The sequence below is a fragment of the Grammomys surdaster genome, unplaced genomic scaffold (assembly GCF_004785775.1).
Source record: "Grammomys surdaster isolate TR1022 unplaced genomic scaffold, NIH_TR_1.0 198, whole genome shotgun sequence".
NCBI classification, from domain to species: Eukaryota; Metazoa; Chordata; class Mammalia; order Rodentia; family Muridae; genus Grammomys; species Grammomys surdaster.
In genome coordinates, this window is record NW_021604643.1 from 7,100,940 (window position 1) to 7,124,744 (window position 23,805).

At 36.8% G+C, this 23,805-nt stretch overlaps 1 protein-coding gene and 1 pseudogene across 1 annotated transcript; one reads left to right on the forward strand and one right to left on the reverse strand.

The window, feature by feature from the left end:
- Positions 1 to 6,289: 6,289 nt before the first annotated feature.
- LOC114623412 lies at positions 6,290 to 10,989 on the reverse strand (annotated as a pseudogene).
- A 4,845-nt stretch (positions 10,990 to 15,834) lies between these two features.
- LOC114623435 (olfactory receptor 5B3-like) lies at positions 15,835 to 16,761 on the forward strand. Its single transcript, XM_028770095.1, has one exon. It carries the CDS (start codon positions 15,838 to 15,840, stop codon positions 16,759 to 16,761), a length of 924 nt encoding a protein of 307 aa, XP_028625928.1. The 5' UTR covers positions 15,835 to 15,837.
- The last annotated feature ends 7,044 nt before the right edge of the window (positions 16,762 to 23,805 follow it).

The window sequence follows — 23,805 nt, forward strand, 5'->3', positions numbered from 1 at the left end:
AGGCTGAAAGGTATTAATGACCAATGATTGTTGATTCCTTTTATGTTGATGTTGGTGGATGTAATGTGTGTGTGTGTGTGTGTGTGTGTGTGTGAGAGAGAGAGAGAGAGAGAGAGAGAGAGAGAGAGAGAGTTTGTGTGTGTACATGACTGTACCCATGCACAAGTGTGCATATATGCATAAGTACATGTGCAAATGTGCATATGTCATGCATGCACATGTATACTTCTTTCATTTTCTCTGGTGTGTGGTTATTTATTCCCTCCATTTTTGGGGTGTATTTATATCCTCCTTTGGTTAGAGTTTTTCTTCTTAGTGTATTCTAAATGTCTAGATTTGTAAATAGATATTGTTTAAATTTGGGGTTGTCATGAATTATCTTTTTCTCTACATTTATGCTTATTAAAAGTTTTACAGGGTATAGTAGTCTGGGATGACATCTGTGCTCACTTAGGTTGTGCAAGATATCTGTCCAGGCCCTTCTGGCTTCTAGAGCCTATTGAAAAGTGAGATGTGAAGTTGACACATCTACCTTTACATGTTACTTGGCCTTTTTCACTTTAAGTTTTGAATAATTTTTCCTTTGTTTTGTAGATTTGGTGTTTTGATTATTATGTGGCAGGAAGATTTCTTTTCTGGTCCAATCCATTTGGTGATATGTAAGTTTTTGTATGTTTATAGGCACCTCTTTCTTTAGGTTGGGAAATTTGTCTAATAAGATTTAAAATATATATACATATATTTTCTGGACCTTGTATCTGGGAGTCTTCTATTCCTGTTATTTTTAGATTTGATCTTTGCATAAGGTCTCAGACTTCTTGAATTATTTGTGCCAGAAACATTTTAGAAGTTCTTGTTAATTGTGTTTTTAATCTGGCCTTTATCCATCTTGTTGTCCCTTGTGTTGGCTGGATATACCTGATGCTGACAGGCCTCTTCGGGAAGAAAGGTGAACTTTATGCCTGATAATGTTGCTAAGGAAAGAAAACTCTGCTTATCTTTGCTGGCTGTGCCCCAGGTAGAATTGAATTTTCCTGTTGTATGACAGGTTTCCTTAGGAAAGGAGGCAGAGCCATGAGCCTGATTTTGGAGTTGAGGGGAGAGAGCTCAGGTCACCCCTGATGACCATGCCAGTTGTGCCCCAGGTAGAACTGGCAGACAGAGTATAGGAGGAAGGAGTTGGGTCTCTCCTGGGTGTACGTAGGGCATCACAGGTCTGGTTGTACATGGGGCCTGGAAGGTCTCTTCAGGAGTGAATGCTATGGAGTTCAGAGTGACAGAATGAAGCTTCTCTCTGCTGGCTGTGACCTAGGTGGACACGACAGGCAGATAAAGCACGATCTAACCTGAGTGTTCCTGGGGTCCTATAAGCCTGGCTGTTCTTGGGACATTGCATGTCCCATAATTTTATTCTTTATCAGATTTATTGACTTAAATATTTTTCATAAATTTTTCTATTTTTCTTTTATTGAAAGATAGATGATTTTCATACAATTAATCCTGACTTCAACTTCTTCTCTACATCTCCTCCCACATTGTCACCACCTTGAAGGTATTCATCACCTCTGGCTTTTACAACCTTGCTGTTTCCTCTTTTACATACATCCATGAGTCTTGAAGAAAGGGGTTATAAAGATGTCACACTTAGGAATCAATGCCTCAGAGTCTCTCATGTCTGTAAGTTGATCAGGAATGGGTCTCTGCTAACTATCAGTAATTTTACAGTAAAAAGAAATTTCTCTAATGAGAGCTGATCAATGTGTTCATCTACAAATATGTATAGCATAATTCATCAAGGCCATTTTATTTTTCTGTTAATTAAGTAGAATAATGAGTTTGTTTTATATAATAGAGTAGATGTATATGTTACTACTACTACTACTAATAGCAATAAAGTAGAAAGATAATTTGTCTCAATTTGTCAAGTATATGTTCTATCTTGTGCAAAAGACCTTAAATTCAATCAAAACGTTGTTGGTTCCTGCCTAAATAACTATGCCACTATTGCACCAGTATATCTTGAAAGCAAGTCACTATGCTACCTCTCAGAGTTTGTAGCCAGATCGGGCTGATTATTACTTTTTTCCTCTCATAGCAGCCATAGTATCTTCGAAAAATATGTGCACTTGTCATTAAAGGTGAAGCTTCTAGTTGGGCACTAGGATGATTCCTCAATTTGTTCCAATATATGTTAAATATTAGATGACATATGCAAATGGTGTCTTCAGCAACAAGGCCTTACTATCAAGTTTAGAAAGGTGACCAATAGTGTTAGCAATTACCCATAAGGTTTATAGAAAGCTATGGGAATTCTTTGGCCAATGATTCCATACGTTGTAATCACTTTTCCCCACTAAGCATTTTACTTAGCAGCATATAAAATCTAGTTGGGATATTTTATCCATTATACAGTAACTTCATTTAGATTTCTTGCATATATGCATGGATTTGGGGAAATTTTTGTTTCCACATAGCTTTTGAAATATCCTTAATGTTAATTGTCCCTACCCATATTTCCTCCATGTCTTCCCATTCTCATCTCCCATTAAATTCTCCTATTCTTGTTTTCACTTTATTATTTTATTACATTATATTCTATCGCTTTTCCTCAGAAGATCTCTTTCCCCTACCCTAGTCATTTACTAGCTAATTTCTGCAGTTTTAATAAATAAGACATGTATACCCAAAGCTTGGAAGAGGCTATATACATATAGAACAGGCAGTACTCGTCTTCCTCGGTCTGAGTTATCTCAGTTAGGATGACTGTAACTAGCTTCATTCATTTACCTACAAGTTTCATTTTTCTTAACAGCTGAATAATAATCTATTGTGTAAATGTATCACATTTTCATTATCCACTCATTGGCTGACAGTTATCTAGAATGTTTCCAATTTATATAGTTATGAAAAGGACATCAATGAATATGAATGAATAAGTACCATTTAAGTAAAATGTGGAATCATTTGGATATAAATCTAAGAGTGGTCTGCCTGGATCTTGTGGTATTTCTAACTAATCTCAGCCTTTTAAGAAATTTACATGTTTATATGCAGCCATCTGACTATACCAGATAGTACTAGTCAATGAAAACACAACTCAAAAATTATGAATATATTCTGTAAGCCTAGATTGGGCAGATACCCCTATACTACTCTGTTCCCAGCTATGAGACCCTTATAACTTGAGGGTTTTCCAGACCCCGTGTTTGTTCTTCTACCTCCTGCTTCCCAGTCGTCCTCCTCCATCTTCTTCTCTCTCCTCTCCTTCTCCCTAGTCATCCTCTGTCTCATCTCTCTCCAGTCGTCATCATCTCCATCGTCTTCCTCCTCCATTGTCTTCCTCCCATCCTCCACCAGTCATCATCCCCCGTGCTCTCTTCCTACCAAACTTTATATCTCCACCTCCCTTTCATCTGACCAATCACTGGCCCCAGCCTTTATTTTACAAATTAAGATGGACAGAAGATTCACTAGAATTCACCTGTGTGTAATGACTTCACAGAGAAGGGGAATTATCATCAAAATACAAGGCCAGGACTATACACAACAGAAAGGGTTTGCAACCTCATAGGAAGAACAATAGTATCAACCAACCAGACAACCCAGAACTCTCAGGGACTAAACCACTAACCAAGAATCACACATGGAGGGACCCATGGCTCCAGCTGCATATGTAACACAGGATTCACTTGTTGGGCATCAGTGGAAGAAGAGGCCCTTGGTACTGTGAAGACTTGACACCCCTTTGTGGTGGAATTTGGGGGGCATGATGGGAGTGGGTGGGTGGGTGAGTGAACACTCTCATAGAAACAGGGGGGGATGCAATAGGGGGTTTCCAGAGAGTGGGTCAGGAAAGGGGATAACATTTGAAATGTAAATAAAGAAAATATCCAATAAAAAAAGAAAATTGGAAAAAGATCTACCTGAAGACTCAACAATATCACTCCTGGGTATATACACAAAAGATGCCCCACAATGTCACAGAAGCACATGTTCCACTATGTTCATAGAGTCCTAGTTTGTGAAAGCCAGAATCTGGAAATAACCTAGATGTTCCACAACAGAAGAATGGATACAGAAAATGTGGTTCATTTACACAATAGAATACTACTCAGCTATTAAGAACAAGGACATCCTGAGTTTTGCAGGCAAATGGATGGTACTAGAAAAATATGATCCTGAGTGAGATAACTCAGACCCAAAAGGACATGCATGGTATATGTACTCACTAATAAGTGGATATTAGCCAAAAAAGTAAGAAAGGTATAGAATACTGAAGATACAGTCCACAGAACTAAAAAAGATCAACAAGCTGAAGGGCTCAAGTGAGGATTAATCAGCCCCACTTGGGAGATTGAAGAGAGCAATCACAATGGGAAAGGGAGAGAACTGGGAGGGAAAGTGGAGGTCAGGAAGAGGAGAAACTGATCTGGTATTGAGTGGGGGACTGAAACCCTGAGGACAAGCAGAAAGAATGGAAACAGGCAACCTAGGGAGGTAGGAGGTGGGGGGATCCTCTAGAATGCAAAAGAGACCTGGGAGATGAGAGACTCTCAGGACTCAAAGAGAGGGATCTTAGATGAAATGCAAGACAGTAGAGAGAGAACTTGTAGATTCCACCTCCAATAGAAAGACAGGGCATCAAGTAAAGGAGGGAATTGCCATCCCACAGTCAAAATTCTGAACCATACTTGTTCCTGTCTGAAAGAAATGCATGGATGGAAATGGGAAAGAGGATGAAGAAAAGAAGGTCCAATGACAGGCCTAAAGAGGGATCCAGCTCAAGGGGAGGTCCCAAGGCCTAACACTATTACTGAGGCTATGGACTGCTCACAAAAAGGGACCTATCGTGACTGCCCTCCAAAAAACCCAACAAGCAACTGAAAGAGTCAGATGCACATACTTACACCCAATCAATGGACAGAACCTGATGACCCTTGTGGTTGAATTAGGGAAAATCTGAAAGAAGCTGAGAAGGAGGGTGACCCTGTAGAAGGACCAGTAGTTTTAATTAACCTGAAGCCCCAAGATCTCTCAAATACTGGACCACCAACCAGGTGGCATACACCAGCTGATATGAGGTCCCCAACATATACAGCAGAAGACTGCCTGGTCTGGGTTCAGTCAGAGAAGATGCACATAACCCTCAAGAGACTGGAGGCCTCAGGGAGTTTAGAGGTCTGGAGGGATTGGGGATGGGTAGTGGGAACATCCTTGGGAAGACAGGGGCATGGGGAGAAGGTATGGAATATGGAACAGTTGGAGGGTGGACCAGGAGTGGTATAAAAATCTGGAATATAAATAAATAAATAAATAAATAAATAAATAAATAAATGTATGAAATCTCAATGTAAGACATAATAGAATTGATATGTATTTTTTTAACTTATAGAATTTACATTTTAATGTATTCACTGAAAATAGATCATGATTCTTAAACATCAGATTTTTAGCATTCTGCAGTAGACAAATCCACAGGAAATCAATAGAGATATGATATTAGTAATACTATGTTGTTAAAGTGAGATTTAATCCTAAGCAGTATCATTACATGCTATCTGAAAGCTGAGGAACATAAAAGTTTGTGATACAATTTATGTTGATTTTAAAGACAAGGTGTTTGCAGTCAGGAATAGCATAAGAACAATGAGCAAATCATGAAATCAGGAGATCCAATAATGCTAATGTCTAAAACAGACGGAATTTGTGAATTTAAATAATGTTTTCATTACATAATTCTTTGTTCTTCTGTAAATCTCAGTGTTTGAGGCTGTGTTCCTCATGGCCAGGAAATACATTGCTTAGTAAGTCTATTTAAGTAGGATTTTTCTGCTGAAAAAATAAGCTTTTTGTACAACAGAGGCAGAAATATTCTCTAGTATATAGCTCTGGTATTCTTTTTTAACCAGTACAGGTCCATAGCTCATAAGTTGTCCCATTGGGAGGGTGAATATTCCATAATAGTTAAACTTTCATTAAACATCTAATGACATTACTCAGAGAAGTGTTAGTGAAAATGAGGATTAACTATCATGGTAAATCATAATGAAAATACAAAGAAAATTATTAATTGTGTCAATATTGGTAATAATGTTTTTGACAAAGTACAATCAAATATATGAAAAGCATCTTTATTCATGCTATGCATTTAAATATAATGTTCCTTTTTTTTTTTCAGTACAAAATATAGGGAGAAGTCAAAGTCAGTCACTTAAAATATCATTAGTTTTAAATGCAGCCCGGTACATGAAGAAAAAGAGGTAAGAATTAATCTAGAGAGTGTTCATATCTAAATGTTAAAGATATGAACAAAAAGCATCAGAACAATTTTTCTGAATGCTCCTTTGACAAACTTGTTCCTCAAGCTATAGACCAGAGGGTTCAACATAGGGCTGTCTATAGTATAAAACACAGATACAATTTTATCAATGTTCATTGCATGACTGTGACTGGCCTATAAGTACATTAAGAAAAATGTCTCATAAATTATAGTAACAGCAATGACGTGGGAGGCACAGGTGGATATAGCCTTCTGGTATCTTGTACCTGAATACATCTTAAGAATATAAATTAAAAATTATCATGTAAGACAGTAAGATAATTAGGGAGCAAAAAAGGTATTGGACCTGGCTATATAAACAGTAACCAGTTCATTCACATGTCTATTAGAACAAAAGATATACACAATGGCTGGCAAAACAAAGAAAAAAATGGTGGATCAGGTTAGATTTACAAAAGTAGAGACTGAATGTATCTACAGTGAGTACAAACGCATTCATGAAACCAAAGACATAACAGCTTATGATTATACACACATGCACACACATACACACACACACACACACACACACACACACACAAACACACTTCTGTAGTCATGAAGGTAGCATAGTGTAGTGGCTTACACATTGCTGCATAGCAATCATAGACCATTGCAGCCAACAGGTAATTTTTCCACAGGAGCAAAGCCTACAGAAAGTAACATCAGAGATGCACAGTCATTGTAAGAAATAGGAGACTTTGTTTCCTATTAAAAGACTAATCATGAGAAGCTGTGTCGGACATATGTTTCTGACCCACCTTTGCTTACCTATATTCCAGATGTGACAAGGAGCTTTGCCTCAAGTTTTTAGACACTGTGGAAAAGAAAATCAAAAAGAGAAGTTATAAGGACTCTTGTATTTTTCTTAAATGTGACCAGTTATTCAGACTCAACCATGGACTGGTCTAGAATGCAATCCAATATTGGAAATAACAGTCTTCCTTTGGAAGGCTGGTTCTCGACAGTTTCAGAGACATATTTGGAAGTTTGCTGCAGTTCTCCATGATGTTATGTTAGCAAGATATAAAGTCGGGACAGGATCTGAATTTCAAACAAGTGTAGTACATGTGTTAAGGCACTTTTAATTGTCAAGTTAAAATTACTTTTGTTTCTTCTACAGTATTCAATGTAAGATGCATTGACTGTACACTTTTAATTGTGGTAGTGTATTGAAACCTCACATGTCTGTTATGGAGGTCTATCAGCCAGCTGTTGTTTCATTGCCGTAATAATTACAGAAACCTGGTATTCTGAAAAAACAGATTTCAAGTACAGGAAGAAGTGAGTCAAGCTTCAAGAAGAAACTAGAGGGTTGTGGGCTTGATTATTCCTGGTATAACAGCTTTAATTACATTAATTGCTAGCACCACTACTTCTGTAATTGCTTTGACACAAGAATTTAAGACAGCTACTTTTGTTAATCATTTAGCAAAAAATGTTACTAATGTGTTGACTATACAAGAGGATTTAGATAGGCATTTGGAACATTGAATTAATGCTCTTTGTCCTATTCAAATTAATGGAAGGAAGTTCAGAGTTTAAGAGTAAGGAATCATCATCTTGAGTGTCATACCAAATACCCTTGTATTTATGTAACTTCTAAAATTTACAAGGATAGTCATTATAATTATAAAAAGGCTTAAAGACACATATAGTATATTTGACATAATTCTCACACCTCTCTGGATGCTTTAATTTTGCATAATGAGCATATGAATTTAAAGAATGCTGCTCTGCTGAGCATTATCTGAAATGTAAATAAATAAAGTATCCAATAAAAAACCAGAAAGTGGATGGGGGAACCCTATAAGGCATCAAGCCTACCCAAAGAACTTTAAGCAACAGTTACTAACAAATTCTGAAAGCAAGATTTTACCCAAAAAGCATACCAATTGGTTCAATATTTTATCAATACCAAATAGATAGCTGTGAAACATGCATACAAGTAATATTATACAGACCTAGTAGGTTGAACTTAAGTATGTTTAATACACACACACACACACACACACACACACAGATACACTTTGAAAAAGTAGGTAATGCATTTAAAATAGAGTTTTTAAAGTGCATATGAAGCCATGCTTCCCTGAGTAGCTTGATAACCCTGGGGTCCTGTATTCTCCCTATGACTCTCTCCCCACCTGCATCAGACCTGAGGCTCCTGAGCCAAACAGGTTAGCTTCCCTTTCCCAACTGTTTTCTTTGACAGATTTTTCTCTGTCTGCCACATTGTCCTTCCTATCTACACCTCCACATGAGCCTATGGCAGATCTACATGCCTGCCCTCAAACTGCAAAGCCAGTCTGTCTCCTAGGAGGTCTTCCCTAACCAGAGATACAAGGACACAGGGACACAGGAAGCTTCCTCTATCCAGGGACAGTGGAGGCCTTCCATAACCAGAGGTAGCATTGCTTGCCTCTCAGGAGGGCTGCTATAACTCAGGTTACACAGCTCCAATTCAAGACACCCAGACCAGTTAACATCAGAAATAACCAGATGGCAAGAGGCAAGCACAATAACATATGCAACAGAAGCCAACGTAAATTGGTGGCATCAGAACCCAGTTCTCCCACCGCAGCAAGCCCTGGTGATGCCCTAACACATCTGGGAAGCAAGATAGATTCTGAATAAAATTCCTTCTCATGAAGATGATAAAGGCCTTTAAGGAAGATAGAAATAACACCCTTAAAGAAATAAGGAAACACAAAGACAAATAGGTAGGAACTCTTAAAGAGAAGACAAACAAATCCCTTAAGGAATTACAGGAAAATATAATCAAACAGGTAAAGGAATTGAACAAAATGGTCCAAGAACTTAAAATGGAAATGGAAACAATAAAGAAAGCACATATGGAGGCAACCTTGGAGATGGAAAAATCTAGGAAAATATCAAGAGCTACAGAGTCAAGCATCAACAACCGAATACAACAGATAGAATAGAGAATTTCAGGTGTAGAAAATACCATAGAAAATATTGACAAATCTCTCAAAGAAAACAGAAAGTATATGATGTTACAAACCCAAAATATCCAAAAAAAGTCTGGGTCAAATTAAAAGACCAAATGTAACAATAATAAGAATAGAATAGGGAAAAGATTCCCAGTTCAAAGGGCCAGAAAATATCTTCAACAAAATCATAGAATAAACTTCTCTAACCTAAAGAAGAGATGTCCACAAATGTACAGGAAACCTACAGACTATCAAATAGAGTGAACCAGAAAAAAATATCCTCCAGCTATATAATAATCAAACACTAAATGCAGAAAGCAAAAAAAGAATATTAAAATCTGTTTTAAGAAAAAAAGCTCATATAGCATATAAAGGCAGACCTATCAGAATTACACCAGATGTCTCAAAAGAGATGCTAAAAGCTAGAAGATGCTGGACTGATGATTTCCAAAGCACTGATGCTAGCCCAACCTATTATATCCAGCAAAATTCTCAATAACCATAGATGGAGAAAACAAGATATTCCATGAAAAAAATAAAACAAATTTAAGTAATATCTATCTACTAATCTGACCCTACAGAGGATACTACAAGAAAAACTCCAACACAAAGAGTGTAACTGCACCCAAGGAAACACAAGAAATTAATCATCTAATAAGAAATCCAAATACAGAGTCACATACACACACACACACACACACACACACACACATGAGATACCACCCCCAACAACAAAACACATGAAGTAACAACCATTGGTCTTTATTACCCTCAACATAACAGATAGAATTCCCCAATAAACAGAAATAGGCTAAAAGACTGGATATGAAAACTAGATCCATCATGTTGCTGCCTATAAGAAACATGCCTCGGCAACAAAAACAGTACTATCTTGAATTACTAAAAAGAGCCTATACTCAAGAAAACAAAAATGTACAGAAAAAAGATGATTTTCTAGACAGATACCATGTACTAATATCAAATGAAGATCGGGTAAACTATTTAAACATTCCCATAAACTCTAAGTAGAAGCAGCCATCAAAACCTCCCAAACAAATAAACAAACAAAAGCCCAAGAATAGATAGTTGTAGTGCAGAATTCTACCAAACCTTCAAATAAGAGCTACATTGTCGATAGTACAGAGACAGACAGATCAATCAGTGGAACAGAACTGAAGACCCAGAAATAAACTCACATATCTATAGACACAAAATATTTAACAAAGAAGCAAATCATATAATGGACAAAATAAAGCATCTTCAACAAATGGAGCTGGTATCACTGGCAGCCACTTGTAAAAGAATACAAATTGATCCATGTTTATCATCTTGTACAAAACTCAAGTCCAGGTGGATCAAGGGTCTCAACATAAAACCAGATACACTGAATTTAATAGAATAGGAAATAGCTTCAAACACATTGGCACAGGAGAAAATTTGGTGAACAGAACCCAGTGGCTTAGGGTTTGAGGTCAACAATTGACAAATGCGGTCTCTTGAAAATGAAAAGTGTTTGTAAGACAAAGGACACTGTCAATAAAACAGCAACCTACAGATTGGCAAAAGACGTTCATTGTTATTCAATTTTTTTGATGCAGTATTGTTACTGTCTAAAAGAAATACGGGACAAAAATGGAGCAGAAACTGAAGGAAAGGCCATTCAGTGACTAGCCCAACCTGGGACTCACCACAGCCTGACACTGTTACTGATGCCATATTGTGATTGGAGATAGAGGTCTAGCATGGCTGTCCTCTGAGAGGCTCTACCCACAGCTGACTGACACAGATGCAGATATTTACACCCGAGCATTGAACTGAGGTCCTGCCTGAACCCCTATGGAAGAGTTAAGAGCAGTACTGAGGGAGCTGAAGAGGATTACAACATCCTAGAAAGAACAACAGCATCAACAAATAAATCTGCACCACTCTGAACTCTCAGAGGTTAAGCCATCAACCAGAAAACATACATGGCTGGTCCAAGGCTCCAGCACATATGTAGCAAAGGACTGCCTTGTCTGGCCTCAGTAGGAGAGAATTAGCTTAATCCCCTAGAAAGTTGATGCCCTAGGGAAAAGGATGCTGGCAGGTATGAAATTGGAGTTGAGGGAGCACACTCAGAAGTAAAGGAGAGAGAGGAGGGTGTGAAGAACTAGGTGGGGGCCAGGAAGTTGGGGAATATTTGGAATATTAATAGATAAAATTATTTAATAAAGAAGAAAAATGTAAAGAGCATAAAATAAAAATACAAATACAAGTTTAATAATAAATGAATGGATGAATGAATAAATAAATAAATAAATAAAAATAAATAAATAAATAAGAAACTCTAGTTAAAGACACAAGCTATGAAAATACTAGAGGAAAATATGCAGTAGACATTAGAAGGCATTACATGGCAATGGATGGAGAGCTTTTTCTTTTTTTTTGCAGAATATCACAAAGAAAATATAAACAAATAAAAACAAAATAAAAAATATGATTGTCTCAAGGTAGAAAGATCCTGCTAGGTAAAGTAAATACTCCATAGAATAACAAGAAACCATTAAATTATTAGATAAAAATAGTCAAAATTATGTATCTGCAAAGGAGTTCATTTTTGTGCTATAAGAATAATTAGAAAACTTAGAGGAGACCCTATAGGAGACCAGCAGTGTCAACTAAGCTGGAAACCTGGGAACTCTCAGATACTGAACCATCAACCAGACAGCGTACTCCTGCTGATATGAGGACCCCAACACATATACAGCAAAGGACTGCCGGGTCTGGAATCAGTCAGAGAAAATGTTCCTAAGTCTCGAGAGACTTGGGGCTCCAGGGAATGGGGTGGTCTGGTGGGGTGGGAAAGTGGGAACATCCTCTTGGAGATGGTACAAGATGTGGGATGTAGAACAGTGGGAGGGTGGAGCAGGAGGGGGATAAAGTCTGGACTGTAGAAAAAGATTAAAGAATAAATTTTAAAAAATCTAAAACGAGAAAAAGAAAAGAATAATTGCAAATCTCAATAATAAATAATTAATAAAAGAGAATGGGTAAGTAGGCTCAATGGATAAAGAAGCTTCTTTAGAAATCTGATATGTGTTTAAATCCTATTCCACATGAGGGAAGGAGAGAACTGACTTCTGTAAGGTATTCTCAGACTTCTACACACTAACTCCATAATCAAGTAAGAGAAGAAACACACACACACACACACACACACACACACACTAAATCTTTAATACGTATTAGAAATCAGTAGAAATAAGTAGACTGTTTTGTTAAATGTAACACAGAACATTCTATAGAGTTGTACAATGGGCAGCTCATAAAGAATGATCAATGATCATTGGGTATTTTAGGAAGTTATAGTTAAGGAGGAGCAGAAAGCTCAGATGTCTTTTTGGAAAAAGGGGTTACTATAGACAGAAATAATGCAGTATATTTTTGGGTAGGCTGGAAGAAATAAAAAAATGTTAGAAGAAAGGACTTTGAAAGTTTTAACACAAATAAACAGTGCTTGTGAACATATGTATACTTAATGAAATTTGAATATTTTAGCATTTTACAATGTATGTTATGTGTAGAAACATTGTAGGGAACCTTATTAATATATATGAATTTGTATTTTAATTTACCTATTAAAAATGAACTTAAACTTCTATGATGCAAAAGGAAGCTTGGTCCCCATGGCTGGTTAATTTTTTTCCCTAAGAAGACAGTGTGCTGATTTTCAGCTATACTCTGGGGGAATCTCCAGAGTTGAGTGTCTATAATTCTCCTCACACCTCCAAGTACTAGTCTCTGAAATAACAGTGTGGCACATGAGGGGACACAGTGCATGTCATTCTCCATTAGATGTCATTTACGTTATTAATTGTAGTCATTGTTATCATATGCAGGACTTTGGACTAACATGAATATTAGATCTGAGACTTCAAGAAAGGTGAGAAAAAAGAAAGATAAAATGACACACTGATTGACTTTTATCTAGCAAGTGCTTCGTGGATTTTCCTTACAGATTCCTTTTTTTCTATACAGACATAACTTGTGAACTCTGGGATAGAAACAATCTTGTCTTTATTCCTGTAGTGTGCATTGCTGGTAAGGAGGCAAGTGAGTGATCAAAGGGAAGAAGGAAAATGCTTGGTGAATTCAGACCTTTGTCTGTGTGTAAGTCTGAACACCTCTTGCTTTATACAAGCTGTAAAATTGATCATTTCCTAAAAACAACCAGCTGGAAGAAGTTTTGAGAAATATCACATAGTAGAATTTTAAGATATTACAGTAACTATTCTGGGTAAAATAATACCCCACTTTAAACTGTCTACTTATAAACCAATGTGACGTATCATTCCATACAATAAATGGACTGTGTATAGCTACTGTGAGTTACTTGAAAACAGTGGTTTAAAAATAGCTTTGAAGGCTAAAACAGTTTAAAGGCTAAAGGTTATTCTTCTAAAATTAGTTTTGAGATGCTGAATCTAAGTGTAAAATTCTGTAGGAAGTTTAATAACTCAAATATTAATAACTTCCTCTCAGGAAGAATAAAAAATGTAATTTGGTTAATGTACCTTTATGTTGTTCAATGTGTGATTCATTCAATTGGATAGAAGAAGCAATCAGGAAACATGCAGATCTAGAAGATAAAATTGTCTTCTGTACACACTGATGAATGCTTAGATATAAATGAGTACTCTCTCAATCACATTTAGAAACATATAACCTCAGGTCAGGCTTTGTAGGATAGAATCCATAACTCTTGAGCTGAGTGATTCTCATGTATTTTCAAAAATCGAGAATTTCATGTAATTTCATGTAATTTCATGTAATTTAGATCTTACATTTTCCTATGAATGAATTAAGAAAGATTACTTCATTTCTAACACACACACACAGACACACACAATATCCATTTTTAAATAATGTAGCCAGTATTGAAAATGATTATATAAGATAAGACTGGCCATTTAAATGTTTTTAAGGTATATTACATAACTAAAGTGGGCAAAAGCTCAATACAATGATGATAGCAAATAATGGTTATTTTAGAGAAGATATCCTTCCAAATATGCTAAGCCAGACAAGAAAGTTTGAGAATCATGAGACTGAAAGAACTACATACATCTGAGACTAAATAAAGACCATAACCTAGGAACTTGAGCTATATTGATCTCTATTCTCACTGTTGGTTGATATACTGAATGGTCTTTGTGAAATAGTATCACCAGCATACATAGTCTTAGAGTGAGAGGCACAGGCAATACCAGTTACCTAAACACACAAAGGGCTATTTGGAGAAATAACACAGGACTTAAATTTACCCAGAATAAAAGCCTTCTATGCCATTATTACACAACAATGACATCATGATCAGTAACATGCACTATGCCATGTTAACAGCCAAAATTATACTGCCTTAGGTATGCTTTTTAATTTTTGCAATATCACAAGGTAGGCTTCATTACTGTCTTCAAATGTAGATGGCAAATGGTGTTTAGAGGAGACAGGTGCTTTGGGGGTAGTTAATGAGTGATCCAGTATATATCTCTTGTTAGAATTCGAACTCCCTATATTTTAAATGATATGTCATTACTCCAAATCAATTCTAAGGCTGAACATTCTCCAACATACTTTCAAGCTCAATAAAAATTGTAATTACAGTGTTGAACAATACTGATTAATATTAAAACCTTCTGTGACCTAATCAGACCTTCATGCTTCTGAATATAGTTTACCAATGTATCTAGAAATGCTTTACTAAAAGCATGAAAATTTGCATGGAAAAATATTTAATGCAATTCAGAGCTCATTACTACATTCATAACCTTCTAACATTTAGAAGAAACACCTCATGGTCAGGTTAGGAATTAATTGTTCAATTAATATTTAATGAAAAAATTATATATTGACCAAGAAGAACTTTCTACATATAGTACAACTCAACTGTGGTTAAACAAAAGAAAAATTATTCATTATAAATCAAGTCAAATTATTTTGATGCATACCTTTCAATGGATTAAAGATTTAGTTGTATTATTTTAAAATGCAGAGAATTTATATCTCTTGTGCTTGACAATTTCCTTGAAAGTAATAATGTATCAAAGTCATCACACTACTGACAAAAAGCAGGCTGTTTCTATACTATCTTTGGAAGATAAGAACAGTAGTGTTAATATTAACAGTCTAGGAAAATAGAACAGGTACATAGGCGCATTAAAAGAAACAATTTTTACAGTTACTAAATGGTCTGCATGTGGCTACAGAATTTATATCATTTCTATTTTCGTAGAAAGTCAATTGAAATCTCATAGATTCCAATTCCGTTATTATCCCAGTCTTAAACATTTTTAAAACTTAACTCTATGTGTACAGGTGCTTTGCCTACATGTATGTCTATAAAAAAGATGTCAGACAGATCCCATGGTACTGGAGTACAGACAGTTATGAGTTTCCATGAAGTTGCTGGATCCTTTTGAATAGACAGCCAGAGCTGTAATCACTAAATCATCTCTCTAGCTTCTTATTGTACTCTTTTTGCTTTCTAAAATATTAAGGCCTTCTGTTGATTAACTGATATCATTAATGGAGAATGGAACAGAAGTGGCATGGTTCATCCTGGCTGGACTCACCAATGACCCACAACTGCAGATTCCCCTCTTCATCACCTTCCTCCTCATCTATACCATCACCTTTGTAGGAAACCTAGGGCTGATCCTGTTGATTCTCTTGGACTCTCGGCTTCATACCCCCATGTACATTTTCCTAAGTAACCTGTCCTTAGTGGATTTTTGTTACTCTTCAACAGTTACTCCAAAGGTCATAGCTGGAATCCTTACAGGAGACAAGATCATGTCTTATAATGCTTGTGCCTCTCAGATGTTCTTTTTTGCAAACTTTGCCGATGTGGAAAACTACCTTTTAGTCGCCATGGCCTATGATCGCTATGCAGCAGTGTGTAAGCCCCTACATTATACTACCACCATGACAAAACGTGTGTGTGCATCTTTAGTCATTGGCTGTTATATCTGTGGTTTGCTGAATGCTTCCATCTATACTATGGATGCTTTAAGTCTTTCCTTCTGTGAGTCTAATACAGTTCATCATTTTTTCTGTGATGTCTTGGCGGTCATGATTATATCTTGCTCTGATAGACATGTTAATGAACTGATTCTTGTTTATGTAGCCAGCTTCAATGTATTTTTTGCAATTATACTCATATTACTATCTTATGTTTTCATTTTTACCAATATACTAAAGATGCATTCAGCTGCAGGATATTGCAAAGCTCTCTCCACTTGTGCCTCACATTTAACAGCTGTCTCCATTTTTTATGGAACAATCATATTCATGTACTTGCAACCCAGCTCCAGTCACTCCATGGACACTGACAAAATTGCATCTGTGTTCTACACCATGATCATCCCCATGTTGAATCCACTTGTTTACAGCCTAAGGAACAAGGATGTGAAGAATGCATTCACAAAGATTGTATTGAGGTCAAGATGATGTTTACTACTTTGATTTTAGGTTTTTAGAATGAAAAACACTCACTTCATCCTGTTCCACAATACCTTGTCCTTGAAGAGTATAAGGAATCCCAGTAATATGGGTAATATTTGATTATTGACGAAAAGTCTCAAATGCTCAACTACAACAGGAATATGACATTGGTCAAGGATAAAGAAATGGACTTCATTGAGGAATCTAAATCTTACCTTAGAACAAAAATGTAGCTTCAGGCATGAAAATGTCTTTGGGCTAGAACATAGAATTAGGCTCAAATATATTGGTCATCCTTACAAGCCCTTAGAAACAGGATAACAAGAGTGATCACAGAACTTTTTGTATTGCCTTGCTTGTTCTTTGACTATTTGTGTTTATTGTCTTGCCTGTTTGTAGACTATTTGAAACTATTGAATTGCTAGTTCCTCAACCTAGAATTGACCTTAATACTTGGAAGTAAATAAAATGGTATAAAATCTGATTGGGAAAAGAAATTAAAAAAATATATGATACAAATTTTTTGTATCTGTGTGTACATTGAGATGCTTATACACTGCTAGTGTCTGTGTGTTTCTATACCAAATACAATTTTAATCTAAAAAAAAGAAAAGAAAAACACTTTGATACATTCATCTTATGTTAACTCTATAATAAATCACATTTTCCTATCCTATACCAAATTCAAGAACTTGATCTTTGCAATAGTGTGTTGGCTTTGGAATATTATCATCTTCTTCAGAAGTGTAAGACATGAATGATATGGCTATGATAACTATAGTTCAGACTCTGAAAAACTAAATTTACTGCCAGGCAGTGGTGGCACATGCCTTTTAATCCCAGTACTTGGGAGGCAGAGGCAGGAGAATTTCTGAGTTCAAGACCAGCTTGGTCTACAGTGTGAGCTCCAGGACACTCAGTTCTATACAGAGAGATCCTGTCTCAGAAAAAGAAAACAAACAAACAAGCAAACACACACACACACAAACACACACACATAAACTAATTTACCATATTCAATCTTTTCCCACACAACATTTTTTTCTACCATACTAATACAAATATATGCAAACAGTTGACTACAAAGTCCTTTAAAGAGAAGAAACACTCATAGATTTCTTAAGACTATTACAAATGTATGTTAGAAACTTCCAGTAATATGTCATGGATCTGTTATGTATTTACAATTTTGTGTACAGTTAACTATGCTCATTTCTGTATAGGGATGTCCAAATGCACATAGAAAAAATTAATTCTTCAATAATGACTAGAATATTGAAGGTTCAATCACATGCGTGGGGTGGCTCGGGCCTGTCCATGCACCATGACAGTAGCTGAGTCCCTGGAGCAGTGGCTCAGGGACCCAGCATGGACCACAGCAGCATGTATGGCCCCCAGCAGCAGCATGCCTGTCCCAGAGGAGCAGGGGCGGATGCAGCCGGTGGGGCCACGGCTGTGCAGGGATCCCGTGGACTGCTGCTGTGGGGGAGGGAGTCCCGTGGACCACAGCGCAGGGTCCGAGAGGCTTTTCCCATGGTGGAGTTCTCCCACATGCATGAGAAAGTCCAAAGTTCCAGGAGACACGTGGAATCCAAGATAAAAGTTTTATTGACCATGATGATAGTTGTATCAGGATGATGTGTGCCCCCGGCAAATGCCAGGAGGAACTCTCTTATATTGATGAGTGGGAAACAGGAGGGGCCAGGGAGGGGAAAACTTAGCTATGTCCCTCGGCCTTTAGATAATTCATTAATATGTAAATCTCAAGGCAGAGAGGCCTGTTAGCCATGCCCTTTACCTGTGTCTTACGTGACTGATCATACAGGTGAAATGGAGATGATACAGCATGTTAAGTCCCTGGGTTTGTGGGGCGTGGCCAAACACCCCAGGATGTCCTTCTACAGCCCAACAGAATATGAGATTGTATTTAAAAGTGACATTTGAAACAAGTAGATTTAGTCAAAAATTTTAATCATTACCATCCTCCAACCTACTGAGCACTCACCTGAATAGAACCAGAAGTCATTGGAAAAGGAGCTACAGTCTTTTTTTCTACCAAAAGTCACTAAGATGATCACAGTGCACTTACTTGCCTGTTCTCTCAACACTTAGGCCACTGTGGCAGAATATCACTTAAGCTGAATGTTTCAAGATCAGTCTGGGCAACACAAGATATCTTAGCAACAAAAGCAGCAATAGAGGGAAATACACAAGGAAGTGAGATAGAAGAACATTTAAGTTTTGAATTATTTATTTTCATAGACATGTTAATTTCCCTGTTTGAACTTGAGCTTTCTACTTTAAACTCCTGTATAAAATCCACTTTATAATGTGGTGAGAATTACCATTCATATTTGTATGATACCTGGTACTTAGTGGGTGCTCAACAAACAATAGCTGGCTATAAAAACAAAATGTCAATCACTATCATCCTACAACCCATTGAGGGCTCACCTGGATAGAATCAAAAGTCAGGAAACAGGAGCTTCCTCCTTTTTAATTTTATTTTCTTATTTATTTATTTATTTATTTATTTAAATATTTTATTCACTTTATATTCCATTCATCTTCTTGTCCCTTTTCTTTTCCCCGTTCCATACTTGCAAATACTACCCCCAGTGCCTCCTCTACTACTTCTCAGAGAATAGGAACACCCATTTGGTACTATCCCATCCTGGGACATTTATTTCCTACAGGACTAGGCACATCCTCTCCCACGGAGGCCCAACCAGGCAGTCTAAGTAGTGAGTAAGGGAATCCAATGGCAGGGAACATAGACTGAGTCAGCTCTGGTTCCAGTGTTTGGGGACCCATACAAATACCAAGCTGTGTATTTGCTACAAATCTGTCAGAGGTCTAGATTCAGCTCCTGGATACTCCATGGTCCAGGCTCTGTGACTCTGCATGGTCCAAGATTAGTTGACTCTGGAGGTCTTCTTGTGATGTCTTTGATTTCTTCAACTTGCTCACTTTTATTTCCCAGTCTTCTATAGAGCTTCTTCCCAGAGCTTCCAATGAGCTCTGCTTAATGTTTGTCTGTGGGTCTCTGCATCTGCTTCCATTCAGTATTGGGTGAAGCCTCTGAGAAGACAGTTATTCTAGGTTCCTACCTGCAAGAATAGCAGAGCAGCATTAATAGTGTTAGGGGTCGCATCATTCAAATGTATGGGTCTCAAGTTGGGGCAATCATTGATTGACTATTTCCTCTGTTTCTGCTACATCTTTATCCTGCACATCTTGTAGGCAAGACATATTTAGGGTTGATATTTTTGTGGATAGATTAATATCCTGCTCCCTGTATTCTATCCCTTCCCATCACAGGCCTCCAGCTAATCATGACAGATGCCTATCCACATCAATTTTTATTCTTACTCTCAGCCCTCTCTCATAGAGATACACACTTAAACATGTATAATTTAAAAATCAAGAAAACTTTAAGAAAGATAATATTCAGATGACATATGTTCAGGCTGGTAACTCCCAGGTATCTCTATATACCTCTGGAGATCTCATGTTTTAAAGTCAGAAATATACAATAGAAAGCATTTTCAACAAACGATGCTGGTCTAACTGCATGTCAGTGTGCAAAGAATAAACATATATGTATATATACTACCCTGCACAAAACTCAAGCCCAAATGCAACAAAGACCTCAACTTAAAACTGAATACTCTGAACCTGATAGAGGAGAAAGTAGAGAATATTCTTGAATGCATTGGCACAGAAAATAACTTCCTGACCAGAACACCAGTAGTACAGGCACTAAGATAGACAGCAAATGAGACCTCATGAATCTGAAAGGTTATAAGATAAAGAACACCTTCAATAAGACAAAATGGTACCCTCTAAAATAAGAAAAGATTTTTATCACCTTCATATCTGGGAGAGGGCTAATATCCAAAATATATAAAGAACTCAAGAAACTAGACATCAATGAGACAAATAATTCAATTAAAATTGGGGTACAGATTTAAATGAGAATTCTCTACAGAGGACTCTCAAGTTGCTAAGAAATACTTTAGAAAATGTTCACCATTCTTAGTCTTTTCCCTATGGAAAATCAAAACAATTTTGAGATTCTATTTTATATCTGTAAGAATAGCTAAGATCAAAAAGGCAGCTCATGCTTGTGAGAACATGTACCGAACAGAATACTGCTTCATTGCTTGTGGGAGTGCAAACTTTTAAACTCACTTTGGAAATAAATATGGTCATTTCTCAGAAAATTGGGGATTGATCTACCTCTCATCCCAGCTATACTACACCTAGGTATTTGCTCTTTGTTTTTTCCCTAGGAAAATCTTATGTAAGAAATGTAGTGCTTAAATAAAATTATTTTGGATATTTTAGTCTCTTTTTCTTAAAAATTAACATTACCAATATTTCTATGTTTTATCAATTTCTTTTCACATTTTATGACACTATGATAGTTAAACTTTGTTGATAATCTGACTGGACTTATGCCCACTATAGAAACACTCCTACAGTATATTTGTGAGGTTTTTTTATAGAAAGTTTCAACTGAAAGATGAAGACCATCATGACTGTAGCGGTTATCATCCAATGAGCAGTTATTTGAGCATACATGAAAAGTAGAATTTGGGTGAGTCCAAGAAATCACATTTTTCCTTCTAAATGTAAAAGACTATTACTTCATTTCCTGCCATTATGTCTTTTCAGACATAACACACATAATGAGTAGCCTATCTTAAACCTGAAATCTGGGAGAATATTTCTTTTCTTTTTAAGTTCACAACATAAAAATAAAATACATATAAACTTTGCAAGGCAAAATTGTGTGAATCAGAGCTCCTGATCTCAAGATCTCATTATTCTAGTGAGGATTTTCTGGAGATGTTGATATAATTTATGAATTAATAATTTATAGTATAATATATACAAGAAATCAACAACCATCATGTAGTTCTGAGAGCACAAGAAAACAATGATTTCTTCTTGAAAATGATAATGAAATTATCAAATAATATTCATTGGTGTAGATAATCCTGTCCATGAAGCCTCTCAACCTCAAGAGATATGTTGTATATATCATTACAGCAGCATAGGCCTCAAAGTGAGTCCACAGTCTGGTGAACCACAGGGCACACTTTAGTGTCATTGGAGAGAATGCAAGAACCATCAGTACTCAGAGCTTTGTGTGATATACAAGTGTTTCCAAAAGCACTGCTCCTTTTTTGTATTAGTGATTACATCAGTGGGTTTTCAAACTATACAAAATTTTGAAGATCCAGTTATAGTCTCTAAACTGAAATTATATAAAGTATCTATTGATTGGACTGATTCAAAAATTTTGGTCTGGTTCATTTATATATTATCTCAGATTTATATTTCACAAATATATATTTGTCACTAAAACTTGTTCTTCACATTAATTTCCACAATAAGGGAGTTCTTTCAAAATATCTATTTTTTTCCTGTGCAAGGCACTACATAGGTATCACATGAGACTTGATTTATTTGACTACATCCCTTCAGTTCTCCTGAAAATTTACTCCTAATTCCTGATTATATTTAAGGATGTAGATTTATATGTGAGCATTGGTATATAATACCTGTACTTCTTAATGACACAATGAAATTTATTTTATATTTTTTCTTGGTAATAAGACAAAAGATTATTTATTTTCATATCAACTTTTTATTGCCTAACATGAGCCTTTTCTATGCTTTTTTCTTATAAATTCATTATTTATATTTTTCATTTAGTTTTTCAAGATACTCTTCACATTCTTACCCCCTCTTCCTAAGAGAAAAACAACCCCAAGAACAAATTTCCCCAGAAAACAAAATAAAACTCTACCTAAACAGAAAAAACATCAAACTACAACAAAATAAATCCCTTAAAGAAATGCAGGAAAACACAATCAAACAGGTGAAGGAAGTGAACAAAGCAGTCCAAGACCTAAAAGTAAAAGTAGAAATAATAAAGAAATCACAAAGTGAGACTACCCTGGTGATAGAAAACCTAAGAAAAAGATTAGGAGTCATAGAGGCAGGAATTGTGGGGACAGAAAATTAAAATACCTCAACAGAACCCACCAGACTACCAACAATTTGCTGAAAATAGCCAAAACAAAAATAACAAGTTCCTCCTAGGGCAGAGTGACCACGAATGTAGGAACAACCAAGGACAGGCCTTGACAAGTCTAAACACGCCCCATTGAAAAATGGGCCATCTGGTGTTTTTCTTCCCCTATCGAGAGGTCTGAGGTTTATTAGCCAAAAATACTGAGTCATCATGATCACCAAGAAAAGCTTGTTATGCCCGCCAAAATGATAACTTACACCTATTGTTGATATTTAAAATATCCAATCAAATGTAACCCACCAAAGTTTCCCACTCTCCCCTTCCCCCTGTGCCACTTCCTATAAAAATCTCCAACTGTCAGAGGTCGGGGTCAAAATTCCTTCCCTTGCATGGGATGCGTTTCGACCCGAGGGCCCCTTGCCAGAAAACTACCTTTTGCTATTTTGCATCAAGCCTGTCTCCGTGTTTCCTTGGGTGTGCGCAACTCCGGGTGAGAATGGGGTCTCCCCTCGGGGGCCCCTTACAGAATCACAAAATATAACAAAATATAAGAGATGGAAGAGACAATCTCAGGTGTGGGACCGTGAAAGGATAGCTTGGTTCCTGGTTGGGCACAGGCCTCGAACCCTGGACCCTAATGAGACAACAGCCAGTATTTGGCCACACCCCAGACCCCAGGCTCCTGACACACTATTGATCTGCATCATTCAGTCATGTAGGGCAATGCCCCTACCAGCCCCTCCACAGGTAGAGGGCATGACTACAGATCTCAGGGCCTTGAGAGATTTTCATATTAATGAGATACCTAAAGGCCGGAAGGCATAGCCAATTAAGCATTCCTTCATAGACCCTCCTCACTCCACTCTCCCTATTTAGCTCAGGTCTGCCCTGAGTTTTGTGGGGGTGCATCCGGATCCATCTACCATCTGCCATGAAAATAAACTCTTTTGGAACCATGGACTTTCTTTTGTCTTTGGGGCCCACCATGGGGAACTGTGAAG

What these genes read in the sequence shown, in the direction of transcription:
- LOC114623435 (XM_028770095.1), top strand. Translation starts at nt 15,838, where the DNA reads ATGGAGAATGGAACAGAAGTGGCATGGTTCATCCTGGCTGGACTCACC.